We start from the raw sequence: 27599 nt of genomic DNA, 5'->3' as shown, positions 1-27599 counted from the left end.
TTTGAAAAGAATCTGTCAATTAACACTGTGCGGACCAGTAGTTTTATTACTAGCTTTACCCAGTGGCCAGAGAAGTTTCTATTAAACGAGTACAAAAAAATGTTTTACATAAATGTTAAAAGGCATGCTTTAAAATTAAATACCATTGCATTTTGAAGTTATCTATTACATGTTCTTACAAACTAATAACTTTTAAAAGAATTCTCGTGATTGGCCACAAGCCTTAGAACAGGAAACACGAGAATGCTCGTGATCCGTCCGCAATGTGTTAAGATGATTAATCATCTTTAGCAGAGTGGAAGTTTATTTTTAGGAGACAGAATGGTAAAAGATTAGTATGTTTTCAAGCATTTCCATTTAGAAGAGCTATGTGGGGGGTCTGAATATGATCAGGCAAATGTGAAGCTGAGTTTTTTTTTAAAAGACTGACTTGACAGTTGTTTGTGTTAATGGGGCATGACATGCGACAGCTGGGTTGTAATCCTCCTACTATTGTTGGCATTGATCGAGTCCTTATTAAAGTCTTATTTCCAGTTTGAACTAATACATCAAGAAGATGTAGAAATTAAAGAAAGAGCAGGAGAGAGCCATTAATGTTTGGGAAAATATTTTTCGGGAAGAGTAAAGGTTTTCGATGCGCACTGTGTGAGAAAGAAATGGAAAAAAGAGGTAGGGCCCGGCCAACCTGGCTCAGTGTTCATTTCCTAAGTAATTCAGAGCTTAACAAAACACATGAGCCTGCGGGAGAGGCCCTGGTTCAGTAGCCTGGTGTGCATCTCGGGTATGTGCATTTTTGTTTGCTATAAACAACAGACATAAGCAATAAACAAAACAGTTCCTAGTAAGCAGTTTCTGGCTCTCCCCACCCCCCAAGCCTTTCTCCTCACCCGTTGTCTAAATTGAGAGCCAGGATGTGTCCAGAGGCTCCTCATCCTGACTTTCAAGATCTCCCGAAAATGGTTCTTCACCCCCATCCTCTCTTCCTCATTACAGGACAGTATGCGCCACTGTTTCCGTCCAGTTGGCTCTCTGCACCTTTGCTTAAGCTCCACCTGCCTTGATTGCCTTACATTCTCCCCAAACGTGACTCATCCTTTAAGGAGAGCTGAGATGCCAGTTCTCTATGGAACCTTCTGACAGCTCTCCTTCCTAATTTCCAAGGTTTTTACAATTTGTACAGTTCAGATTGTCCTTGAATTGTAATTTGTCTTATATTATGCCCCATTTGTTCAGAACTCATACGAAGTTCAGATTCTGCATTGTATATCAAAATTAGTCTTTTAAGATAACCTTTTTTATAAAGAAGGATGCCTTTATATATGCTCATCATCCTAAAACATCTCTCTAATTTTGTACATAGATTGAGTTCTCGTAGGATTAAATCCAGTCAGTAAGTTAACACATTGCGGACTGATCATGAGAATTCTCGTGTTTCCTGTTCTAACGTTTGTGGCCAATCACGAGAATTCTTTAAAAAGCTATTAGTTTGGCCCTAACCGGTTTGGCTCAGTGCATAGAGCATCCACCTGCGGACTGAAGGGTCCCAGGTTCTACTCCAGTCAAGGGCATGTACCTTGGTTGCAGGCACATCCCCAGTAGAAGGTGTGCAGGAGGCAGCTGATCAATGTTTCTCTCCCATCGATGTTTCTAACTCTCTATCCCTCTCCCTTCCTCTCTGTAAAAAAATCAATAAAATATATATATTTTAAAAAGCTATTAGTTTGTAAGAATATGTAATAAATAACTTCAAAATGCAATGGGTATTTAATTTTAAAGCGTGCCCTTAACATTTATTTAAAAAGTTTTTTTGTATTCGTTTAATAGAAACTTATCTGGCCACTGGTAAAGCTAGCAATAAAACTACTAGTCCACAATGTGTTAACTATTCATCCCTTCTTTTACCCAGCAAATACTTATTGAGCACCACTCTTGCCTGGTGAACAAAACAGGCAAAAATCCTGGAGTTTATATGCTAGTGGGGGAAGATAATCGAGAAACAAAATACATAAGTAAATATGTACATTTTAGATGATGATAGTGCTATGGAAGAAAAAAACAATGGCGATATGAGTGCTGGGGTGAGGCACAGAGTGAGTTACAGTTTTAATTATACAGAGAAAGCAAACCATATGGAAGATCAACAAGCTCAAAGGCTCTGAGGAGAGAGTGTGTTTACTGTTTTTGAGAAATAGTAAAGAGAAACAATGTGGCTGGTGCAGAATGGGTAGGGTGAGAGGGGGAGGAAAAAGTAAAAGAGCAAGGAGAGAGACTCCAGATTAAGCAGGGCTTTGGGCCTTACGGGCTAATGAAACGATTCCGTGTTTCACTCTAAATTAGATGGGAAGCCAGTGGGGGTTTCCAGCAGAGGAGTGATCTGATGTATTTTAGAAGGGTCACTATGACTGTTGTGCTAAGAATAGATTATAGGGGAGTAAGGGCAGGAGCAGGGAGACCAGTTAAGGGGGACTATTCAGACAATTTAGGGGAGAGATCATAAGTATCTTGGCCAGAGTGGTAGAGGTGCCAGTGGTGGTGGCGATATAGTTGGATTCTGTAAATATAGATGGATATAGATACATTGAAAGTAAGAATAATAAGATTTACAGGCAGATGAGATGGTGTGTATGAGAAAGAAGAGACGAAATAACTCAAAGGTTTTGGCCCAAACAACTGCAAATAGTTTTTACTCAATATTGGGGTCCAATGAGGAAGGAACGTATGCACTGGGAAGGATCAGGAGTTTTAGATAGCTCAAGTACAAGTCTGCATTCAGGTGGAAATTTCTGCTAGGAAGTGAGATAGAGACTGGGGTTCTGAAGAAAGCTCAAGATGGGCATGTAATTCAAGTGAGCAAAACATCATTCTTCTACAGTAATCATTCTAGCAAATGTGGTTTCTTTGGAAGTATTGCAACAAACCTTTCTATATTATTGGAAAGTTGTGAGAACAATATAAGCAAACGAGCCCATATTTAACAAATGTAATTAGCAAAATTCAATTACATTTTGAGCACTCATCTATTCATCAATTCAACAGAAATTTAGGGACTGCTTCCTAAATACTGTGCAATGAGAATGCAAAGGCACAAACTGCATCCTCAAAACACCCTGGTCTGGTTGAAGTGACTGTTAAGGAAACGGAATTTTTGGACTGGAACCCGGATTCTTTGTCCGCTGGAATCGAAGAATGAATCCACGGACAGAGAGTGGTATAGCAAAGGTGGAGATTTATTGAAGAACAAGTACAGACTCCCATGTGGGGAGAGGGAAAGAACCCCACAGAATGGACTCCCACGTGGGGAGGGGGAAAGGGTCCCACTGAGTTCCTTTTCCCTCTGGCTTATAAAGGGTGCAGATCCTGGTGCCTTGATATTCCCTGTGCTTGGTCACTCTTCCCCTAGACTGGTTACTATAGCAACTCCTGGGCTCAAAGGTCAAACCTCACAGGGGACATGTGAAGCTCCCCCCTCCTTCCTTATTGTTTTCCTATTCTCTTTGGGCTTTCTTCCTCTCCTTCTGGATGAAGGGCTTCCTTCTCTTTATTTTGTAAATATAGACCTTTTGCTGTTCCCAGCTCCCTCATGCTATGGAAATGTACCTGTTGCAGCTTTTCAGCTTCCCTATTCTGTGGAAATATATCTTCTGCTGCTCTGCAGCCCTGTGCTTGCTCCATGGTCCCCTTAATTTCCAAAATTTCTAAAATTTCCGAAACCTGACCTATTTTACCCCTAGAATTCCTGTTTCATTAACAGGTACAGTGGGGTGAATGTTACTGGCGAGGCTGTCTCGGTTGTAGTGGGACTGAAGTAAATGTGGAAAGACATGTAAGTGCTTGGGTGGTGTACAGACTAGTTGGAGAAACAAACACACAAGTTAAGTAGCTCTAAAGGGTGTAAACAATCCTTCAAGACAACAGGAAAACAATATCATGAAGCAGCATGTGAGCACTTGCCAAATGCAAATATTTGCTTTAGGAACTCAAAAGATGATGAAATCTTTCCAGGCTGGGGAAGCAGGGAACACTTTGTTTGGGTGGGATTTGACTTAGGGCCTGAAAAAAGTGGATGTGGCTCAGTGGTTGAACATTGACCTATGAACCAGGAGGTCACAGGTCAGTTCCTAGTCAGAGCATATGCCCACGTTGTGGGCTGGATCCCCAGTGTGGGATTCTCTCTCATCATTGATGTTTCTATCTCTCTCCCTCCCCCTTCATCTCTGATCTATACTAATAAAGGCCTAGGTGGCATCTCACCCTCGTGTCATCACAAGATGGCCACCCCCATGTCATCACAAGATGGCCAGCAGGGGAGGGCAATTGTGGTGAGCGATCAGGCCAGCAGGGAAGGGCAGTTGGGGGTGACCAGGTTGGCAGGGGAGGGCAGTTGGGGGAGACTGGGCAGGCAGGCAGGCAAGTGGTTAGGAGCCAGCAGTCCCAGATTGTGAGAGGGATCCCAGATTGCAGAGGGTGCAGGCTGGGCTGAGGGACACCCCCTCCAGTGCACGAATTTCATGCACCGGGCCTCTAGTATATATATAATCAGAGACAGGGTGTCTTGAGGAAAGATGATGGTGGGGTTTTCCTTTCATTCTAAGAGGGATGAGATAACTGATAAGGGTTTTAAGTAAGAGAACGACAGGATAAGATCTGAGTTTTGAAAACATCACTTTAGCTGTAATACAGAGCAGATGACCAAAGTTAATTCTGGCAGACATGATAAGAGACTGCTACAAATGTTTTTGCTATGAGGTTGATTGTAAGGATGGGACATTCACTCAAGCTATCTAGCAAAGAGTATGATGTGTAGGGCTAGGTCTTGGGTAAGAGGACTTGGTTGGAGATTTGGGGTTTGTTTAGGAGGCAGAAGTGATAGCCCTAAAAGTGGATAAAATCTCAAAGGAAGAAAGTATGAAGAGAAAAAAAAAAAGCAGAAGGCTAAGGACTAATCATCATTTAAATACTCACTTTAAGGAGCAGCAAAATCCAGAAAAGGGGACAGATGGAGGAACAAGGGACCACATGGCATAAGAGGAAATAGGCATTAATGTACAGAAAGAAATATCTAAGTTGGATAAGAATACCCTACATTCTTATGCAATGTTACTTTTCATAAAGCTTTCATTAAATTATCTCACTTGATAAAAGAATCCAAGTAGACATAGCAAACATTATTAAACATTAATCAAATCTGGAATCCTGGTTCCCCATGTGCCAAATGGAGGTGATAAGAACTAGGTTATCCCTTTTGGAGCATAGACTGAGAAAGTGCCTTAAAAATCACCTCGTTTCCAACCACTTCATTTTATAAATGAGGACAGGTAGGCCTCTGGAGAAGCACACTTCTGAGGTCAGACAACTCTTTAGGAACAAAGCTGGGACCAGAAACGGATCTTCTTGAGTTTTAATTTAGACTTTTCCTCTTCCTGAACTCTATTCATTTCGTCTAAGAGCATGGATATAACGAAAATAACTACATGGATTTTAAATGTCTACATTTTTTTAAAAAAATGAATATTTTATCTTAAGTTACCAACAGTCTATAGTAAAAAAAAAATAAAAATATGTTGACTACTTATAATCCAAATCGATTCGAGAGAATGCTCAGTTCAAATTATGCCCTCCTGAGGCCACTTGATCCACTCAAACTTTTCCTGTCTTTCAAAGCGAAGGGCAAGTGCAACTCTGAATGCAGTTTTCTGCCATCATCCCAATAAGAATTAACCACTTTGTCTTCTGGGTTCTCAAGAGTCAGCGTTTTCCAAACTTCAGGTGGAAACGTCAGTGTGTAAATGCATCAGTTCAGTGGGTCACTCCCAGAAAGAGCAATAGAACAGATAACGTCAGTGTGCATTGCATACCGTGGTGGTGAAACGGAATTTTTGGACTGGAACCCGGATTCTTTGTCTGCCGGAATCGAAGAATGAATCCACCGACAGAGAGTGGTATAGCAAAGGTGGAAATTTATTGAAGAACAAGTACAGACTCCCACATGGGGAGAGGGAAAGAGCCCCACAAAATGGACTCCCACGTAGGGAGGGGGAAAGGGTCCCACTGAGTTCTTTTTCTCTATGGCTTATAAAGGCTGCAGATCCTGGTGCCTTGATATCCCCTCTGGTCACTATTCCCTTAGACTTGTTACTATACTAACTCTAAGGCTCAAAGGTCAACCCTCACATGGGACATATGAAGTTCTCTTCCCTCCTTCCTATTTTCCTGTTCCCTTGGGCTTTCTTCCTCTCCTTCTGGATGAAGGGCTTCCTTCTCTTTATTTTGTAAATATAGACCTTCTGCTGTTCCCAGCTCCCTCATGCTATGGAAATGTACCTGTTGCAGCTTTTCAGCTTCCCTATTCTGTGGAAATATATCTTCTGCTGCTCTGCAGCCCTGTGCTTCCTCCATGGTCCCCCTAATTTCCAAAATTTCTAGAATTTCCTAAACCTGTCCTATTTTACCCCTAAAATTCCTGTTTCAGTGGTAACATTACTTTCTGAAGCTTTCACTTCATTCATGTATGTGTGCTGGATTGCAGTATAAAATGTAAAAAGTGTGACAAGCTTGGAGGATTATAGTGTAAAACACACACCTATATCCATATAACTAACTCTTTGGGGTTTGGGACTGTCCTCACCTTTCTATCCCTCATGCCCAACATACTATTTGGTGGGGACTCAGGAGATGAAGAGTTATTATTAGAAGAATGAAGAACAGGTAGGTTGGGGAGGAAGTGAGTACTTGAATTAAGTATAACTTTCTTTAGTCTACTTTGGATGTTAATACTAATTTTTTTCAACCGAGTATTTACCGCAACCAAGAACCTATGTTTGGTATGTGTGTCTCCCAGTGACCTTCAGTGTCCTGTGTGATGTGATATAAATAACACTTCCTGCTAATGTTGCAGCTGTCATTCAAGGATCTTAAATTGCTCTAGGAGCAGGATCTGGCGATGAGTGCCTGGCTCCACTGGGCAGGTGCCCGAGTTAGAACCAGGGACCGGCTGAAATCTCTGGGCTCCAGGCTGACGCCTCCCTCCCCTCCCACCCCCTCCGCCCACCCTCTTTCCCTCATCCCTTGTGGGGAGGAGCCATTGACCCTGCCTTTTTGTGAGCTTGTGTAATGGTAAACAGAGTTTGCAAAGATTCCAGTGACCGAGAAGGTTGCTGTTTAATTTGGGCTGACTCTGATGTATAATGGTGGGGGGAGGTCATGGAAATAAAGACTATTGATTTAAGCAACGCTGGGATGGAAAAGCCAGGGGAGAAAACTGTGAAGGCACTGATTAGAGGTTTGGGACCATCCAAGGAAATTAGAGACCCCTCTGGCTAGTAGCTCTTTAAGATTTGCACTTGACCTAAAGGGGCTATTTGACCGTCTATGTGCGATATCCATTTTTGTGTACACTTGTTCATTTCTTCCTTCTGGCCACACTCCGTTGGTTTTGTGTGTGTGTGTGTGTGTGCAAATCAGCCACCAGGAGTTTAAATACCACTACCCACCCCACCCCCCCCACCCCAGCACAAACACCGTTCATTTCCTTTTCTTTTTTGTAGCCCTACCATCACCTTGAATTACTCCCATTCCCCATTTCCTGGAAGCTTCTCGGGGTCACCCCCCTTCTCTTTCTCCAGAAGCTGTTAACTGCCCACAGTTGGGCCTGGGCGGCTCTGGGAGGGTGGCAGCTTGGAGTCCTGGCCTGGAGTCAGGTTACACCACTTGTGTGTGTCTGAGTTCACGCAGCATGTTCCTCTGTCAGGGATTCCGCAAATATCTCCCGGAGGTAAAAAAGGAAAGTGCGCTGCGCTCCAGCACCCAGAGCAGTGAGCCCCGCGTCCCGAGTCCCCGAGAGCGCCAGCCACCAGGGCCATGGCGCCGTAGCCTCCACCGCGCCCGCCCGCCCGGCCGCTCGCTTCATGCCTCGGTGCAGCCGCACCACATTCCTGGGGTGAAGGGGTGCCTGGGCATGCTCCTCCCCATGGGTAGCCCACCATGTCTAATGGATATCGCACTCTGTCCCAGCACCTCAATGACCTGAAGAAGGAGAACTTCAGCCTCAAGCTGCGCATCTACTTCCTGGAGGAGCGTATGCAGCAGAAGTATGAGGCCAGCCGGGAGGACATCTACAGGCGGGTGAGTGCCGCGCATTGATATTCCAGGCCCTTCCTGGTGCACTAGCGGGGGAGGTGGGTTCCAGGCCTGGACCGCCTCACCTTAACGTGCGTGACCTTGGCCAAGCCCAGTTCACCTCCTGAGCGAGGGAGCTAGATTGAACCAGAGGTTCTCAGACCGCGACAGTGTGTGTGGAACTGTGCAAAACCATCGCCTTGGGAGCTGGTTAAAATGTAGATTCCCTGCCTCACCCCGGGATTCTGACTTAGTCACCGGTGGGGACGCTGGGGAATTTGCATTTTGCCCCAGAGGTGGCTCTGAAGCTGGTAGTTCCCAGGGGTCACACTCGATAGAGAAGGGCTGTGTGTAGTGCTGACTGGCCCCGTGGAGGCAGAGAATGATGCTGTGGAGAACAGGGCAGCACGGAGGGCATTTCATCTTCTTGAGAAATTCATGTTCAGTTTTTAAATATATATATATTTTTTATTGATTTCAGAGAGAAAGGGTCAGGGAGAGAGAGATAGAAACATCAATGATGAGAGAGAATCACGGATCGGCTGCCTCCCGCTCGCCCCACACTGGGGATGGAGCTGGCAATCCGGGCCTGTGCCCTGACCAGAATCGAACCCTGACCTCCTAGTTCATAGGTGGACGCTCAACCACGGAGCCACACCGGCTGGGCTCATGTTCAGTTTTTGAAGATCGTTATGTAGAATAGTTTTAAAGTCAGAATCTTAGGCGTTTTCAGTTTTAGGAGTAGGTAAGCTTAGAATGAAGAAAAGGTAGCAGCAGGCCTGCGGAGGGGGAGGGGAAAGGGTGGCTTCCCTGAACCAGAGGGCTGTCTTGATTGACAGCTGAGTGACTAGGGTGGGGATTGGCTGGGTTGAGGGTGAGATGAGACAGCACCTTGGTAGAGGACATCAGGCTGTGGGGTACAAGGATTAAGCGTCCTGACTGGTTTCCACAACATTGGTTTCCACAGCCCTCTTAGTGTCTGTGCGGGTGCTGAAGTGGCCTGAGTGACCTGGAGCTGGTCGCCTGGGACTTTATCAGAGATCCTGAATCTCCAGCTGTTTACACAGGAGACCGTGCAGCTAAGACCCCTGTGCGTCTCAGGCTGCTAGATAGGGTCTTGGTCAGAGGAGGAGCTGGTTTGCATGACAAATCTTGGTGTCTCCTGAGAAAGAGAGCTAGACTGAACCAGAGGTTCTCAAACTGCTAATTTGGTCAATGATTATTTGGTAAATCAACTAATGTGGACCGCCACATTGGGGGGATTTAGCCCCATTTTCTGTTTTTCCTGGATTTCCATGTTTTGCTCTGAATTTTTCTGAAACTGGTCTAGATTCGCCTTTCAGCTTTTACATGACTAGTGCTGTGCCTCAAGGAGCCGTCAGGGTCCAGGAGGATATTGCCAAGTGAGGGTTGTTGGCTCAAAGATAAAGAGAGAGGGGGGAGGGTAAATGGCAGTATTTGCCTCAGGGTAGAAATAGTGAATGAATTTGTTCACTGGAGCATTTTTCTCTTAATTGTCCCTAAAGCAAGACAGAAGGAAGAATGGTTTCTTAGATAATTTGAGGGAAAGGTTGTGTGTGGGTTTTTTTTTAACTTGAATCAACGGATTGCTTGCATCGTTTGTTGTCACCCTCTGCTCTGAGAGTCTCCAGTGAACACCTCGGGCTGGCTGTGCAGAGGCCCAGCTGTCCAGGAGAAGCGTGATTAAGATTAAAGGAACTGCTGAGGGGTGGGGTGTGGGGAGGGAGTGGTCACAGCACATTGTCACATGCAGAGGTGACAACCATTTTGTTCGACCAAAGTCGCCACTAGTCCCGTTTAGGAAACAGACATGGCTCTGTGTCCTCCTAATGTCAAGTACAGCGAAGTCAGGCAGCTACTGGCCAACACGATTGGAGGGATCTCACTACTTGGTCCCCTTATCTTCCTTCTCACCAAATCTTCGTTCATTCCACCTGTCACATACTCATCCCATTTGTCTGTGACGTGGGAAACACTAAAGGCTTATGTTCAAATGCTCTTATTGGGGAAACGGAATACATAAAGCCATTATTAATCACTAGAAAAGAGGCACCAAGATTTGTCATGCAGACTTTTCAGCTCTGAGTTAACTCACCTTTCACCTGGGAGATTTATTTTCTGCAATAAGTGAGACAAGGGAGGGTCAAGACGCCCTTCTGGCAGGGAACTGCTGCTTGTCAGGGAACTTCAATTCAAAGTAATCAATATGTCATTGTGGGATATTTTGGGGTGGCCTGTTTTGGGCCCCACCAGTGTCTTATGTTCCTCCTTGTTAGTCACATCATGATTCCACGAGATTAGGTGGATTAAATAACAGCCATGTTGGCAAAGAGACATCAAAGGTGACATGCATACATCATCACACGGTAAGTCAGGTCATTCAGATGGGAATTCAGAGCCCTGTTTTGTTACCAAACTTAGCTTGGTTTTTCTTTAGCGTTGGGAGGACACTTGTTTAAATAGAGTAAAAATATTAAATCACACCCAGCTGAGTCAGAATCTGCAATAATTTGGGTGCTTGCCTGCATGGTTCTCTTAAATAAAACCAATGTTTGCGAAACATGTAACGTAAGTCTGTTGCGGACAGTAAGTATTTGATCATTTCACACATCTCCACTACTTCAGATTCTGTTGAGATATTTGTATTAGGAGTGAAAATGACTGTCTTTTTGCCATGATGGCAGCAGGGGAGGGAAAAACGGGAAACTTTAGGAGAAAAGGACTGGAGAGAGGGTCCCGTCTTTCCAAGTGGCAAGTCCTCCTTTATGTAGTTGCTTAAGGAAGAGACAAACATAGATATAATTCATAAGGATTTTAATTAATTGTAAGAAGTTGTAAGAGAGTTATATAAAATCCTGGAAGTGTCGACTGCAAGGCAAGTAAATAAAGGAGTTAAAGGTTTCTCTCTTTCAAGCTGTTCAGAAAATTCAGAAATAATCTTAAGACTCATGCTAACTATGGACTAATAAAACAGTATTAAATTATACATAAAAATTGGTTCTGTGAGACTGGTTACTTTTCTGCTGAGCGTTTTAACTATCCTTTAGCTTCAATTTTTGTAAATAATTAAAAAACACAGAAAGCGGCTGCTTACCCTGAGCACAGAAAAAAATGAGCATATATCTACCTGGTGAGGTACCACTGCCCCCTCTTGGTAGCAAATAGTAATTGCAGGTTCAGTTTTTTGGGAAAACCGCTTTGAAGGTGTCTTCCCAAGAAGAAACCATTGCAGTACTGTTAGCTCCTGATTCTGGAGCTGAGTAAAGTGAGAAAGTGCTGGGACTGGTCCACAGCTGAGTATGGCCCACTCCTTCAGAGGGTGGCTTGTTGGCATTTCTGGACTGCAGCTGCTCTGGCAAATAATTTCTGGGTGGCAACTTGTTGATTTCCTCGTTGTTGTTGATTATCTAATACCGCATCTTCTCATTATAGCTGAGTGTGCCACCACTAGGAATATGTTGTGCCCTGGAATTAATGAAATCCACTGCTGTGTGGAAAACACCCAGTCCACTGTGTTTCGCCTTATGATAGCGACTTACTTGTTTAAGCTTCTGTGAGTTTATTATTATGGTGCTTTAAAAAAAGATTTAAGAATGGAATTTAAAATCTGACAGATCCAATGACAAAAATATCAGGAGAAGCTGACGGTTGTCATCCTGGGCCAGGTAAAGTCAGTGTTTAAATCTGGCATAATTGACGTTAGAAGGTTAAAGTGGATTTGGCCTTTAGATGGGAGTTGGCAGAGTTGTGTTCTATTGTTCTTTGGCCCTTAAACTGTCTGATTTCTCTGAGCTCTGGTTTCTCATCTTTGAAATCAAATGATATTTTTCCTGAGCAAATTTTGAAGTTTATATACATAGCATCTTCATGCAGCTAGGTTTTTAAAATTGTGACAAACAGACTGACTTTACTTGCCTACTAGATTTTCATTTCTACTATTCAGCTGTCACTGGGCATAGTAGTTCAGAGTTATGAACCAGCCTGGCTGGTGTGACTCAGTGGTTGAGCGTCAACCTATGAACCAGGAGGTCACCGTTCGAATCCCAGTCGGGGCACATGCCTGGGTTGTGGGCTCAATCCCCGGTGTAGGGAGTGCAAGAAGCAGCCAATCAATGATTCTCTCTCATCATTGATGTTTCCATCTCTCTCTTCCTCTCTGAAATCAATAAAAAATATAACTTTAAAAAAGAGTGAATAAATAAGAAAGGCTGAGTTTGCTAAATTTCTTTTTTTAACAATGTATTTTATTTAGCAATGGTACAAAGTCCTTTGCTTTTATACAAATTATTATGACTGTGATTAATTATAATTCAAAATGTTTTATCATCTTGGTTTAATATTTTCTGGTATAATTTGGCCTGGTTCTAAATTCAGCTTTTAAAAAAGTTTTTAACCAATTCATTTGCCTGTCACCATAACCATTATTGCTTGTCCCATTTTCGGTTCTTATAAGTGTATTTCTAATAGCACATGATCTCACTCATCTAGGGGAAATAATGAACAACATAGACTGATGAACAAGAACAGACCCAGAAAAAAGGAGGCATGGATCAGACTGTCGGGCCTCAGAGGGAGGGTAGGGAAGGGTGGGGGTAAAGGGGAGAGATCAACCAAAGGACTTGTGTGCAAGCATATGAGCCTAACCAGCGGTTAAGGACAACAGGGGGGTGGGGGCATGTGTGGGGAGGGGTGTGGGATGGGAATGGGGGGATGAGGACAAATATGTGATACCTTAATCAATAAAGAAATTTAAAAATAATAATAATTTTAAAAAAAGAAAAAAAAAGTTTTTAAGACCTATCTCTTTTTGGTTGATCCTGCCTGCTTCCTTAGTTTCAGGGGAGAGACGGGCTTAGGCAAAGTGTGCAGGAATGTGCTGCAGTGAACTTACAGATTTTCCTAAGAGTGTGGAGGAAAACAGAGGGTCCGGTGGGCTCGAGAGACTGCCACATTCTATCCTCGTTCCCTCCCTCCTCACCTACACCTGCCTGGAGCTGTGTTTCCTGAGGATGGTGTCCACAAGGCCAATGAGCTCTCAGCACCGATGATGCACTTCGGGAGCCTGATTTACTCTAATTCACTTTCAGTTATCCCCTTACTACGACGTCCACCTAATTTATACTTCTGCATGAACTTATTACAAAGCCCCTTCTTAGTATTAGTTATGTCCATCCAGCCTTACACCCTGATAGACATAGCATGATATAGTTGAAAGGAGCCACTCTAAATTCCTGTCTCAAGTGTTTCCCTTATTTGCAGTATCCCCTTGACCATTTGTTCACTCTCAGTTGCACACATTCATTCAAACATCTGTTGATTATCTGCTATATGCCAGCTACTGTGCTAGATGTTGGTAGAGAAAGATATTAACAAATAAGTAAAAAATGATATAATAAGGGCCTCCATAGAGATACGAACATATTGGTCTAGAGTACAAAGGAGAACAATAAAATCCACCAGGAAAGGTCTTGCCAAGTGTGTGAAGTTTGAATTGAATCTTGAAAGGTGATTAACACAATAAGGAATGGGAAAAGCATTGCAGGCAGAAGAAACAGCATATACAACAGCACAGAGGCGTGAAAAAGCACTGTGTGTTGGCACACTCCAGGTCTTCAGTATGGCTGGGGCACAGGTAAGGCTTGTGGTGGTGGGAAGGTGAGTCTGGGAGGTAAGCAGGGTACAGATCATGGAAAGCTTTGGGACTTACCCATTCATTCATTAATAAACATTAATTGGATACCTACTATACTCTAGGTACTCTGCTAGAAGTTGGGAATTCATAATTGTAAAACACAAGCGAGGGAGTGTGGTAAAAAGCAAAAATCGAGATGTGTACAAAGTTAGTCGATGGATGGTACAATGGAAAGAAAAGGATTTTGCCGGAAATGAAAGCTTAGAGACAAGAAAGCGCATGATTCATGTGGAGTATCAAAGTGGTTTTGCGTTGATAAATTAAAGTAGTAGGCATATAGAATAAATAGGCTTTGAAGTACGCAGGACACAATCCTGTATGCCATTTTAAAGAGTGTGGACTTTATCCTGAGGATGATAAGGAGCCATTGATGGGCTTTAAACAGCGGGGAACCCCCAGATCCTTCTGGTGGGTGGGGAAGAGGGACTCCAGGAAGGGAGCTCGGGAAAGGAGGAGGACAGACAGGCCAAACAAACTGTGGAGACAGTAAAAAGATCAGTAGCTGGCAGGGGGTTGGGAGGAGGAAGGGATGAATAGGCAAAGCAGAGAAAACTTTTAGGGCAGCAAAACTATTCTGTAGGATACTATAATGAGAGACATATGTCATACATTTGTCCAGACCTATAGAATGTACAACACTATGGACTTTGAGTGATGATCATGTGTCATTATAGGTTCATCAATTGCCACTCGTGCCACTGTGGTGGGGAATGTTGATGTGGGGGAGGACGGGGTATGTGGGAACTCTCTGTACATTCTCTGCCCAGTTTTCTGTGAACCTAAAACTACTCTAGAAAATAAAGTCTATTTTTAATGCTAAAAAAATCAAAGAAATTTTAAAGAGACACAATGAAGGCCCATGGCAATAGGAATAGAGGGGAGGGAACTGATCTGGGAAATATTTAGGAGGTAAAACATCTGTAGGACTTGGTGGTTGATGGGATGGGAAGACTGAGGGAAAAGAATCTAGAAGACTGTCAGGCTCAGCAGGGGTGCCTCAGTGGTTGAGCGTTGGCCTATGAACCAGGAGGTCATGGTTTGATTCCTAGTCAGGGCACATGCCCCTATTGTGGGCTCGATCCCCAGTAGAGGGTGTGCAGGAGGCAACCAGTAGATGATTCTCTCTCAACGATGTTTCTAGCTCTCTATTCCTCTCCCTTCCTCTCTCTAAAATTAATTATCCTTCATAATAAAAAGGCAATATGCAAATAACCATCACTTCGCTACGCCCACGATTGGGCGGTGGGAGGCTGGGGGGCGGGACTCGGGGTGGCATATCCGGCCATTGAGAGGCGCGGGACTCCCGCCCACCGCCCCCCCCTGCCTCTCAACGGCTGGATTGGCGGCCGCTGAGGGGGGCTGCCTCGGACACCCTGGACACCCAGCTCCGCTGCCATCGGAGGCGGGGAGCCGGTTGTCCACACCCGGATCCCCTGCCGTGCTCCCCTTCGTCAGCGCCTCAAGCCCCAGCAGCAGCGGCAGCGGCTGGGGATGAGCTGGTGATCCCAACAGCCTGGCAGCTCAGTGGCGGCGGCGGAGGCAGCACTGGGCCTGGGGACTGGCGAACAGGCAGAAGATGGCCCTGATCGCAGGAGGCTAGGCCTAGGGACCCTACCCGCACGATTGAATCGTGCGCTGGGCCTCTAGTGTGTGTGTGTGTGTGTGTATATATATAGCATTTAGTTGATTTGTATTTAATATTCATTCTATTTTATATATATATAAAATGTATTATATATTTTAAAGACTGTCAGGTTCCTGGCTAAGACAGGTCACTTTTTCTTTTTCTGGGCTTCTGCTTGTTTATGTGTAGAATGAGTGGGCAGGACCCGGATCCATGCCAACATCCCTCCCGGCTCGAAGTTCTGTGATTCTGAACAGCCTCTTTGGGATACTCTCACCCTAGCTTAGGTAGTTGCCTCCCTTCTCCCAGGCTCTGAGCTCATGATGCCTCTCAGTGCGGGAGTTCCCTGCAGAGCTGAGATGGCTTTAAAACTGCCAGCCAGTGTCAGGAAAATCTGGTGCTGTTACCAGGTAGCTGGGGTTATAATTAGCCCAGTTGCTAGGGGAAAACTGAGATTCTGTAGGCATGGACTGCCAGAAACAGCTTTCCCCTGCTGGATGAATCGACTCCTTTGCAGGAACAAAGTGGATAGGGATGGAGTGTTTTCATGTGTTTTTTAGAGGATTCAGTTTTTGCCTAGGGTATAGGATAGGCTGAAAGCAGAAAACAGGTTTGTGCTGGGGCTACTCAACATCTTCTGTGTGGTAGGAGGAGTGGGCAAAATTCTCTTGATCTGTATTTGGGTAGCTGGAAAGAGACTGCACTTGATGGAGAGAAATAAGAACTCACAGTTTAGAGCTAGAGAGGATCTTGGAGGTAATCTACTAGTATATAACCCTTTTGCTTTTTAATAAATATTTTTATCTTAAAATAATTTTAGACTTATAGAAAAGAGGCAAAAATAATATAAAGAGTTCTTACATACCATTCATTCAGCCTCCCCTAATGAGTAAGCCCTTTATTTTTAAAGATAAGGAAATTGAAGCCCCAAATTGGTAAAGTCACTTGCCCAAGGTCACAGAGGTCAGGTTGGGACTAGAGTCCAGGAGGCCTGGCTACCTGTCTGGGTACTGGAAGTGACTTCCTTGGTCGTCAGCCAAGTTTCAAGGGGTTTACATGCTTGCCAAAAATGGAGACTTTCTTCCGCTTTGTGCTACTGGGCTAAAATAGAATATACACAGCAGGGGCTAGGGTAATTCATAGATAAAGATTCTGTACCCTGCGCCTGCTGCCAAAAACAAACAAACATGTAGTTCCTCAGCTTATATACGCCTTCTGTAGGGGTTTCATTTAGGTTTCCAAAGCCACTGTGAACATTTTTTCTCTCTGCTTCCTGCTCTGACCTTTGCCATCTCATCTAAGCAAGTTCAAATTCACAAACTTCACAGTGAGGTGAGGCTCTGTGATACATGGAGACGGCACAGAGTGGGGGCTGGGGCACACTGGACAGAATCCACCCTATCACGTTAAACAGCAGCTAAGCCACCCACACACCGAAAGACCTGGTACATGCTGTTCCGTGCAGAGCTAAGTAACGGTCCAGGTGGCCTTTTGCCAGGCAGCGTTAGAATGGACTTTGGGCCACACTGGGCAGTTATCATACCTGTTATTTGGAAACCTGGCTTGAAGAGGCTGGAAGTAAATGAAAGGCACTGCCTGCCTTGTCATGCCAGCTTTTCATGCCCCAACCTCACGCAAGGTCCCACTGCGTGAAGGGCGGGAAGCCACCTCTTTACGTATACAGGGCTTTAGAAAGCCCTCGTGGGGGTTTGAGGAAGAAGCCTGCTCTGGGGCCCCTGGGTAAGTGGAGGGAGCTGGCCAGCATGCAGGCCATGACCTGGAGCTGCGGAAGGAGAGTCTGGGCCCTGGCTGAGGGCCAGAAGCAAGAAGTCCTTCCGGGTCACTTGTTCTGGGTAGGTTTCCAAGCTTCCTCTGAGGCCGCATAGTGGCTGCCCCTCTCAGAGTTCTCCGTTAGATCCAGTCAAACTGAGTCGATGCTCAGTACTAAACATGCATCTGGTCCTGCCCACCTGGCACCACTCAGCTGATGACACACGGCGTGCTGTCATCACTCTGCTCCAAAGTCAGGGACTCTGAGTCCAGAGCAGGACCCTGGGGTCTTCCAGGGACAGAATCAGGTGAAGGTGGTGGGACTCTGGGGCTCAGGTGAGCGGATTCCTTACAGATGGGGAGCACTCTCTCTTCTGAGTCTGCTTTCTCTCTGACCCCTTCTCGGCTATGGGAGTGTGAGGCCTCAGAGGATTCTTACAGTCAGAACGGCCATAACGGGTCCCTTCCAGCCTCTGCAAAGCTGGGAAGGAGAGCAGAGGGGTCCCTTCAGTCAGGGAAAGCGTGGTTGTAGAGGGGCCACAGAAGGGCTTGCCTGAAGTGCTGCAGGTAGAGGGTGATCACGAGATGGTGGTTAGAACTGGAACTCCGCCCCAAGCTTTCTCCACCCTCATCTGCTCATTGCTCTCTCTTCTCTTTTCTCTCCTGTTTCCCTACTTTTTCAAGGCATGTGAGAGTATGTCCCTGGTGCCTCATCGTCTTGGCCTAAGATATAAGAAAAGAAATGATCAGGAGGAAAACTCCTCTATCCTTTCTAGGCTACTGCTCTCCAGAAGTTTCCAGAGCCAGATCTTGTCCCACCTTCTTGTATCACTGCTCTCCCCCATTTTTAGGCTCTTTCTGTCCTTCTTTGTCCCATATCTTGTCTCTTCCTCCTCAATTTCACACATGTAAATGCTAAATGCTTCCCATTTAAACCCTCTTGGAGAAGGAAATCCATTTAGTGTTACTGCAGGCCAGGCTCTATGCTTTTGCATTTTATACATATTTAATCTCAAACCCATAATAGCCCTGTGAAGTTGGTGTCTTGTCCTCATTTTTTTCCACAGGGCCAGGGAGTGTACCTGGTATCCCAGCAGCCACATGGCCCGATTCTTGAGTTAATGAAGGCCTTGGCACATCCTTTAGAATTAAAAGTTAGTCCCTCTTTCAAATGCAAATGATGCTTTTTAGTGACTAACTCTACATTGTATTAAGGCCTGACCAAAGAGAAAAGAAAGAGTTCTAGTGAACGATATCTATTTTCATAGTGGCTTTCACCAAGACTGTGACCGGAAGGGGTAGCATTATCTCACTGCTCTACCTGCAGTAAAAGGTGGCATTGACCTCATTTTTACTTGTGAAACAGGTGCAAATTGCTATGTGGAATGTAATAGAAACCATGCTATCCTTATTCCTGTACACTGCCCTGAGTCTGGTATGGAACTCCAGAAATACAGAGGAAATTAGGAAATATTCAAACCAAAATACAAATTAGAAAATGAGGTTTATGAGAAAAGGGCAATGGAATTGGGATTTTTAATTTGGGGAAGAATAAACTTAAAGGTGACCTAGTAGTAGCTTTTAGATACATGAAGTCTCGGTATGTGACAGATGATAAGCTATGCTCTTGTGTCTGATGAGAATAAGAATAAGTTGATCCTAATTCAAACATAAGCATTTAGGCCTCATTTATGAAAATATTTTTGACCACCTACTATGTTCCAGGTGCTATTAGAAGTGTTTGGAATATTGTATCAATGAACAAAACAGATAAGCATCGCTAGCCTCATGGACTTTATATTCTACCTTGAGAAGACAGACAATGAACAATAAATACGTAGAATATTAGAAAGTGATTAAGTCCTCTTCAGAATAAAAAGAAAAACATAGAGCAGGGTAAGGGGGTCAGAAAGTATAAGAATGGAGGGCAGGTTGCAGTATTAGAAAGTCCTCAGGGGAGGCCACATTTAGAGAGTGATTTTAAAAACACACACACATATTCATTACTTCACAGTTTACGTGGGCCAGCACTCTAGAAAAACTTAGCTGAGTTCTCTGTTTAGCATTTCACTAGGCTACAGAGAAGGTATTGGCTGGGCTGAGTTCTCATCTGGAGACGTGATGGTGAAGAATCTGCTTCTGAGCTCACTTGGGTGGTAGGACTAAAGGTCCCAACTTCCTGCTGGATGTTGGCAAGAGGCTGGCCACAGTAGCCATCAACTACCCTTTGCCATATGGGCTTTTCCACATGGCAACTTGCTTCACCATGTCAGCAGGGAGAGGCTCTAGTCTGCTAACAAGACAGTCTTAAGGCTTAACATTGACACAGCAGTGACAGTCCCTAACTTTGTTATATTTATTGGGTGGAAGCAAATTACACATGCTGCCCATACTCAAGGGGAGGGGACTATACAAAGGCATGAACACCAGGAGGCAGATATCATGGGAGGCATGTGAGAGTCTGTCCACCAAATAATCATCCCACTTTTTTTGCAGAGATGGGATGGGAAGGGAAGTAAATAAACATGAGAGGGACCAATAGAGGAAGATTTGTTCCTAGGTTCTACCTTCACAGCATTTATAACCATCAAGCATCCCAGATTGGTGGTCTCAATGCTGAGCTCCTTACCTTTTGTACTTGGCTATTTGCACTGACACTTGCTTTATTGTATCTTTCTTTACATCTTTTTGTTTAAATCAACTTTATTAAGTGTACAGTTTGATGAGTTTGAACAAATATATACATCTATGCAACCATCACCACACATTAGAGATATAAAGTATTTTATGACCCCCAAAATTGTATGTCCCATTGGTATCAAGCCTCTCACACCACTGGCTGTAAGAAACCATTGATCTACTTTCTGTGTATGGCTTAGTTTTATCTATTCTAGAATTCCTCTCTAATAAAATGGTAATATGCAAATTAACCATCACTCCGCTACATAAGCCACACCCACCAGCCAATCAGTGCGAGTATGCAAATTAACCCCATCCAAGATGGCTACAGCCACAGAGAGTAAGGTTTCCCAGGTAACAGAGCAAGCCAAGCTTTCCTATAGCCATTGCAGGCGTAAGCCTCCACTCAAGCTACAAAGTTTCAATTATAGAAGGTAAACAAATTCAAACAAATGGCAGCAGAATGGAGCTTGAGAGAGCAGGCCAGGGTTGCCGCCGGCAACAGGGGAAGCAAAGCTTTCCGCACACCCTGGCCAGGCTCACCCGCTTAAGGCTACAAAGTTTCAATTGTAGAAGGTGAATTAACTGCCACAGAAATGGCTGCCGCCCCGGAGGGAGCAGCAGGCTTGGCTCCGCTCCAGGCTACAAAGTTTCAATTGTAGAAAGAAAATAAATTCCAGATACCAGGGCCTCCGCTTGGGTTGCCAGGGGGTGTGGCCGGCCTGCAAACCACCACAGGCCCCTCTCTCAGGCCGCCCCATGCCCCAAGGGAACCCCACCCTGATCCGGGACACCCTTCTGGGCAAACCAGCTGGCCCCCACCCGTGCACCAGGCCTCTAGCCTATCTAATAAAAGAGTAATATACAGATTGATCATCACTGCAACACACAATATAGCTGCCCCCATGTGGTCAAAGATCCTGCCCCCATGTGGACACAAGATGGCCACTACAAGATGGCCAGCAGGGGAGGGCAGTTGGGAGGCACCCGGCCTGCAAGGGAGGGCAGTTGTGAGGGACCAGGCTTGCAAGGGAGGGAAGTTGGAGGTGATCAACCCTGCAGGAGAGGGCAGTTAGGGGTGACCAGGTTGGCAGAGGAGGGAAGTTGGGGGCAAACAGGCTGGCAGGGGAGCAGTTAAGCATCAACCAGGCTGGCAGCGGAGTGGTTAGGGGGTGATCAGGCTGGCAGGCAGAAGCGGTTAGGGGCAATCAGGAAGGCAGGCAGGCAAGCAGTTGGGAGCCAGCAGTCCTGGATTGTGAGAGGGATGTCCGACTGCCCGTTGGGATCGGGCCTAAACGGGCAGTCGGACATCCCTCCAGGAGTCCCAGATTGGAGAGGGTACAGGCTGGGCTGAGGGACAACCCCCCGCCGTGCACGAATTTTGTGCACCGGGCTTCTAGTTTCATATAAATGGAATTCTGGTGCCTGGCTCCTTTTACTTAGCATAATGATTTTGAAGTTCATTCATGTTGTGTCACTAGTTCATTCTTTTTTACTGCTGAGTAGTATTCCATTGTTTGAATATAATGCAATTTGTTTATCCGTTCACCTGCAGATGAGCATATAGACTGTGTCCAGTGACTGGCTATTAGGAATAAAAGTGCTCTAAATATTCATGCACAAGTCTTTGTTTTATTTCTTCTGGGTAAGTACCCAGTAGTAGAATTGCTAGGTCATATCATAAGCATATATTTCAATTCATAGGATGCTGCTAAACTATTTTCCAAAGTGGCTATGCCATAGAAAATGTTTTTTTAAAGCAATGCCTTAAAGAAAATGAGGAAGTTAGCCAAGCAGATAACTAGGAGAAGAACATTCCAGGGCAGCCATGGAGCCCGAAGCAGCATGAGTAGGTGCAAGAATGCTGAGATGAGGCCCTAGAGGTAGTGGAGCTGATGCAGATCAGATAGGCCCTCTTAGATAAATTTAAAGACTTTGGCTTTAACTCTTATGGATAAGGGAAGCCATTGAAAGGTTTTGAACAGAGCAGTGACCTAATTAATGAGAGTTCTATCTGACTTTTGAAGAGATCTCTGTGGACTGACAGTTGGCAGAGGGGAGTGGAATTGGAGAACTGGGTGAAACAGGTGAAGAGGTTAATAAGTACAAATTGGTAGTTACAGAATAGTCACAAAGATATAAATTACAGCACAGGAAATATAGTCAATAATCTATAATAATAAAAGTGTAATATGCTAATTCAACCAGACATTCTTCTGGACGAAACCGGGGCTGTGAGGGAAGCCTGGGTCCCGGGTGCCTGCTGGCGGCCAGAGGGAAGCCGGTGCTGGCAGCCGGGGGGGAAGGAAGGCCTACTCTTGCACAAATTTCATGCATCAGGCCTCTAGTATCAAATAACTATGTATGTTGCCAGGTGGGTACTTGAAATATCTGGGGGATCACTCTGTAAAGTACATGATTATCTAACCACTATGCTGTACATCTGAAACTAATACAGAATAATATTGAGTGTAAACTATAATTGAAAAATTAAAAAATTTTGCTTAAAGATCACTGTGGTTATGATACTGAGAATAGGCTGTAGAAGGGAAAGGGTAGAAGCCAGAAGGGCTGCTGGGAAGCTATTGCAGTAAGCCACATAGGAGGTGATGGTGATCAGACTAAGGTAATAGCAGTTGATGGGGGGAGAAGTGGTAAAGGTAGCACCAAGAGGATTTGCTGGTGAAGGGATGGATGTGGAATGTGAGAGAGAAAAAAAGGAATTAAGGAAGACTCCAGGGTCAAAGCCCAAGCAACTGGAAGGATGGAGTTGCCATAATTAAAACTGGGAAGGCTGTATGTGGAGCAGGTGTGAGGGTGGGGAGTGGGATTTCAATTTTGGACATTCTGTGTTTGGGATATTTGTTGGACATTCCCAGTGGCAATATCAAGCAAGCAGTTGAATTTATGTCTGAAGTTCTGGATAATGCATTGGACTGGAGATATAAAATGTGGGTGTTGTCAGCATGTAAATAGTATTAAAAGCTGTATAAGATCACCAGGGAGTTAGAACTTCCAACGGGGAAGAGGAAAGGACCAAAGACTTAACCCTGGGTCACTCAAACATTAATAGTTTGGGGACAGGAGGAAGAACCAACAAAGGAGATAGAAAAGATTCGACTGGTGAAGTGGGAAGAAAACCAAGAGTCTGGAGTCATGGAAACCAAGTAAAGAAAGTATATAATGGCCCAGCCAGTTGAGTGTCAATCTATGAACCAGAGGTCATGGTTCGATTCCCGGTCAGAGGAACATGCCCTGGGGTTTTGGGCTCGATCTCCAGTGGAGGGTGTGTAGGAGGCAGCTGATCAATGATTCTCTCTCATCATTGATGTTTCTATCTCTCTCCCTTCCTCTCTGAGATCAATAAAAATATATTTTTTTAAAAAAAGAAAGTATATAATGGAAAAGGGTGGGATCAACGTTTTGAACTGCCACTGATAGCTCAAGTAATATGATGACTAAGAATTGACCTTTGGCTTGGCCTGCATGGCTCAGTGGTTGAGTGTCGACCTATGAATCAGAAGGTCACGGTTTGATTCCCAGACAGGGCATATGCTTCGGTTGCGGTTGTGGGCTCGATTCCCAGTAGTGGGTGAGCAGGAGGCAGCCATTCAATGATTCTTTCTCATCATTAATGTTTCTATCTCTCTCTCCCTCTCTTTTCCTCTCTGAAATCAATTAAAAAAATTTTAGACTTGATCTTTGGATTGAACAACACAGATGTCACTAGTGATCTTGATTAGAGTAGTTTGATGGACTGGTGGAGGCAAAGCCTGATCGCAGTAGGTATAACAGAAACTGAGAGGAGAATTGGACTCAGTGAGTACAACAGATCCTATTTAGGAGTTTTGTTGCAAAGGAGGGCAAAGAAATGGGTAGTCACTAGTAAGGGGTTATAGAAGATTTTTTTTTAAAGGTAGATAATAGCATGTTTGCATACCAATAGAATTTTCCAGTAGAGAGTGAAATATTGGTGAAGAGAAGGGGAGAGTTTCTGGATGATTCTTTTAAGAGGCAATGCATAAATGGAATGTTTGGCTTTAGGCGGGAGCATGGATAGTTGGTCTTTGGTCACAAGTGGACAGACAGAGTATGTGAGCTCAGATGCCTGTGGATGGACAGATACGGTGGGAGAAGACTGTTCAGAGTTTTCTTCTAGCATTTCAGTATTCTCAAGGATGTAAAAAGCAAGCTTGTAATACTTTAAACAATAAAAAAAAGAAAAGGGAGAAAACAAAGCAAGCTTATTCTCCCACTTTGTATTTTCAAACATGCTCCTAGAGTGAGTCACTCTCCCTCATGTGTGCTAATTCCTGCTGACATATCCTCGTTCACACCTGGAATACCCCTATCCCTTTTCTCTGCTTATCCAAACCTTTCTCAGGTTTCAGAGTCCAACTCAGATTCTACCTGCTCAGGAGGGCCTTTCCTTATCACACTGCCTGAAATCATCTTTCACTCTCTGTGCTCTTCCAGCAACTACAGTTGGGATGTGTTATTTGGCAAATGTTATTGAATTCCTGGCTGGCAACTGTCTTTCCACATATACAGTCCTTGTCCCTCCTCTTAGATTATGAACACTTTGTGGGGTGGATTGATCTCAAACTTCCTCTGTAGCCTTCAACATAATCTTCTACATAGGGGTCCTCAAACTTTTTAAACAGGGGGCCAGTTCACTGTCCCTCAGACCGTTGGAGGGCCGGACTATAGTTTAAAAAAAAACTATGAACAAATTCCTACGCACACTGCACATATCTTATTTTGAAGTAAAAAAACAAAACGGCAAAAACACCCGCATGTGGCCCGTGGGCCATAGTTTGAGGACGCCTGTTTGTTGAGCCTATAACACAAACTCAGAAAGTTTGTGTTGATTGTTTGCAAACACCCTGAAAGTTGCAAGTGAGGCTCATCTGTACAGAAAAAGAGGAAGAGCAGAACACCTTTGTACCCTTTGCTATCTCCTCCACCTGGGAGGCCCAGGAGCTGTGCTTGGGAGGTGAACCCTCATCTCTTCCCAGAATCCAGCAGCCTCTCCAAGAGAAGGGTTGGCAGAAATAGAGAGCAAACACATTGAGGAACGAAATAGGTAAGAAGAAGAAATTTGTGTGGCAGGAGAGGAGGGGTAAGAGATCAATCAAAGGACTTGTATGCATGCATATAAGCATAACCAATGGACACAGACAGTGAGGGGGGTGAGGGCCTGTGCTGGGGGGATGGGAAGGGGCGGGGAGAAGTCAATGGGGGAAAAGGGAGACATATGTTATACTTTCAACAATAAAAAATTTTAAAAAGAAAAAAGAAGAAGAAATTCTTGACAGTAAGAATTGCTTAAGAGTGGGCTCTGGCCCTAGCTAGATTGGCTCAGTGGATAGAGCATCAGCCTTTGGACCAAAGGGTCCCTGGGTTTGATTCCGGTCAAGGGTAAGTACCTTTGTTGCAGGCTCCTCCTTGGTCTGGGCCCTGTTTAGGGAGTGTGCAGGAGGCAACCTATCAATGTGTTTCTCTCACATTGATGTTTCTCTCTGTCTTTCCCTCTTCCACTCTCTCTAAAAGATCAATGGGAAAAATATCCTCGGATGAGGATTAATCCCCACCCCCACCCCCCAAAAAAAGAGTGAGTTCTGTTTTATTTTGAACAAATTCACTCATTTGATAAAGATGTAATCATCTTCTATGTATGGGCACCGTGCTAACAACAGTGGGGATACAGTGGTGAGAGAATAGAGGGGTCCCTGTCCTCCTGACACTCATCACAGTGCCTGAACATAGTTTGAGTAGGACTGGGATCTGACTCCTACTCAGTGCCATGCTTGCTACCACTTGTCTCGTTTTGCTTCACTTATAATGAGCTGGAGTCATGTCTGTGTTTTGTTGGTTGCTGAATGCCATTATCCCATGAAACACTAAGATTCTCCTGTACCACAGGATTAGTGTAATGCAGGGCAGAGCGTTTTTTGTGCAATGTACTGAAAGTTAGTGCACCTTTCTCCTAACATCTTATAGAGCAGTGCTGTCCAGTAGAAATATAATGCGAGCCACAGACGAAACTTAGAAATTTCTAGTGGTCATATTAAAAGAACAGTTTAAAAAAATGTGAAAATAATGTTAATAATGTATTTAAAATATTACTTCAGCATGAAATGAGTATTTAAAAATCAAGAGTGTATATTCTTTCGTGTGGTTGGCCTTTGCAATCAGTGTGTACAGAGTCTTTGAAGTCCTTACAGCATATCTCAGTTTGGACTGGTCACATCTCAGGGGTTCAGTCGCTACATGTGGCCTGTGGCTGCCGCCCTGGATGGCAGAGCTGTAGGACCTACAGTCGTAAGTGCTGTGCCTGGTCCCAAACAGAAGCTCAACCTCAGAAGAGCTGACTGATCAGAGGGCCTGGCTGCAGGACACAGGTAGGCTTTCCAGGAGGAGTGGCTTAGATTCCAGTGTGGAGAGTAAGCGTCAGTGTAAGAAAAACTGTCTTGCACTTTGCAGGACACCCATCAGTGGCTCTGTCCTTTTAGAAAAATAAAAGCAAGTGAGCTGAATTTGGGGACAAATGTCAGATCGTGTTAGACAACATGGATGCTTTTTTAACAATTTATTTTTATCGATTTCAGAGAGGAAGCGAGAGGGAGAAAGAGATAGAAACATCAATGATGAGAGAGAATCATTGATCGGCTGCCTCCTGCATGCCCGCTATTGGGGATTGAGCTCCAATACCAGGCATGTGCCCTGATTTGGAATCAAACTGTGACCTCCTGGTTCATAGGTCAACACTCAACCACTGAACCACTCTGGCTGGGCAACACAAATCATTTAAAAACATTTAGTAGGCCATATGTTTCCTGTGCACCAATTTATCTATAGAAAAATTAATATAGTTGTTATATTTTTTTAACTTCATAGTAAATTTTTACTTTGTTCCCAGTTCTAGACCTGCTGCCCAGAGAGAAGCCAGGGAGAGCTCAGGATGGTACCCTGAGCTCCCCTTCCAGACTAGCTGAGGACACAAGCCATTCTGAGCATCCCTCTCAGCCCCATGCGTGGGGCTGGGCTCCTGTCTGCACACAGGTGTCCTGGGGGTTGAAGGGCTCCCGCCTCGCCCCGGCTTTCTCAGGAGGCCTGCACTTTGCTAAATTAAGCCCCGCCAGGCCTATTTGTGGACCAGAGGCTCCAGCCAAGTGAGAGATGCGTCCAGCTACGGAATGTTCTGGGAGGGAGAGAAGCACTGAGATCATTGGTATTTATGTGTACAGTCTCTCACTTGCCAGATCAGCAGAGGCTTCAGGGACTCAACCAAGATTTTAACAGAGTGGCCACGGGGGACGAGTGGCTGGAGGTACACTGAGGACAGTTGAAGTGGAGAGCAGTGTGGACACCAAAGCAGTGTGTATATGAAGACCTCTGAGCTTGGTCTAGCTGAAACAAGCCCAAGACACCTCAAATTCCCGCCCGCCCGCCCCCGTCCCCCCACCCCCCACTTTGTAATAGACTTTATTTTTAGAGAAGTTTTAAGTTCACAGCAAAATTGAGCCAAATATACAGAGATATCCCATATGCCAGTTGTCGGCAAACCGCGGCTCGCGAGACACATGCAGCTCTTTGGCTCCTTGAGTGTGGCTCTTCCACAAAATTCCACGGCCTGGGTGAGTCTATTTTGAAGAAGTGGCATTAGAAGAAGTTTAAGTTTAAAAAATTTGGCTC

General features: G+C 44.7%; 1 protein-coding gene across 2 annotated transcripts in view; it reads left to right on the top strand.

Moving 5' to 3' along the window:
- Positions 1 to 27599, top strand: part of PDE4DIP (phosphodiesterase 4D interacting protein) — a 142532-nt gene that overhangs the window by 26128 nt on the left and 88805 nt on the right. For both annotated transcript variants that reach the window (XM_079760615.1, XM_079760613.1), the window contains exon 4: positions 8011 to 8121. In XM_079760615.1, coding sequence (XP_079616741.1) covers positions 8011 to 8121 — 111 coding nt within the window. The remainder of the gene's footprint in view (positions 1 to 8010; positions 8122 to 27599) is intronic.

This window comes from Cnephaeus nilssonii (genome assembly GCF_951640355.1).
Source record: "Cnephaeus nilssonii genome assembly, chromosome: 21".
Lineage (NCBI taxonomy): Eukaryota > Metazoa > Chordata > Mammalia > Chiroptera > Vespertilionidae > Cnephaeus > Cnephaeus nilssonii.
Note: the sequence above shows the minus strand (reverse complement) of the source record. Positions and strands in the feature narration are given on the sequence as shown.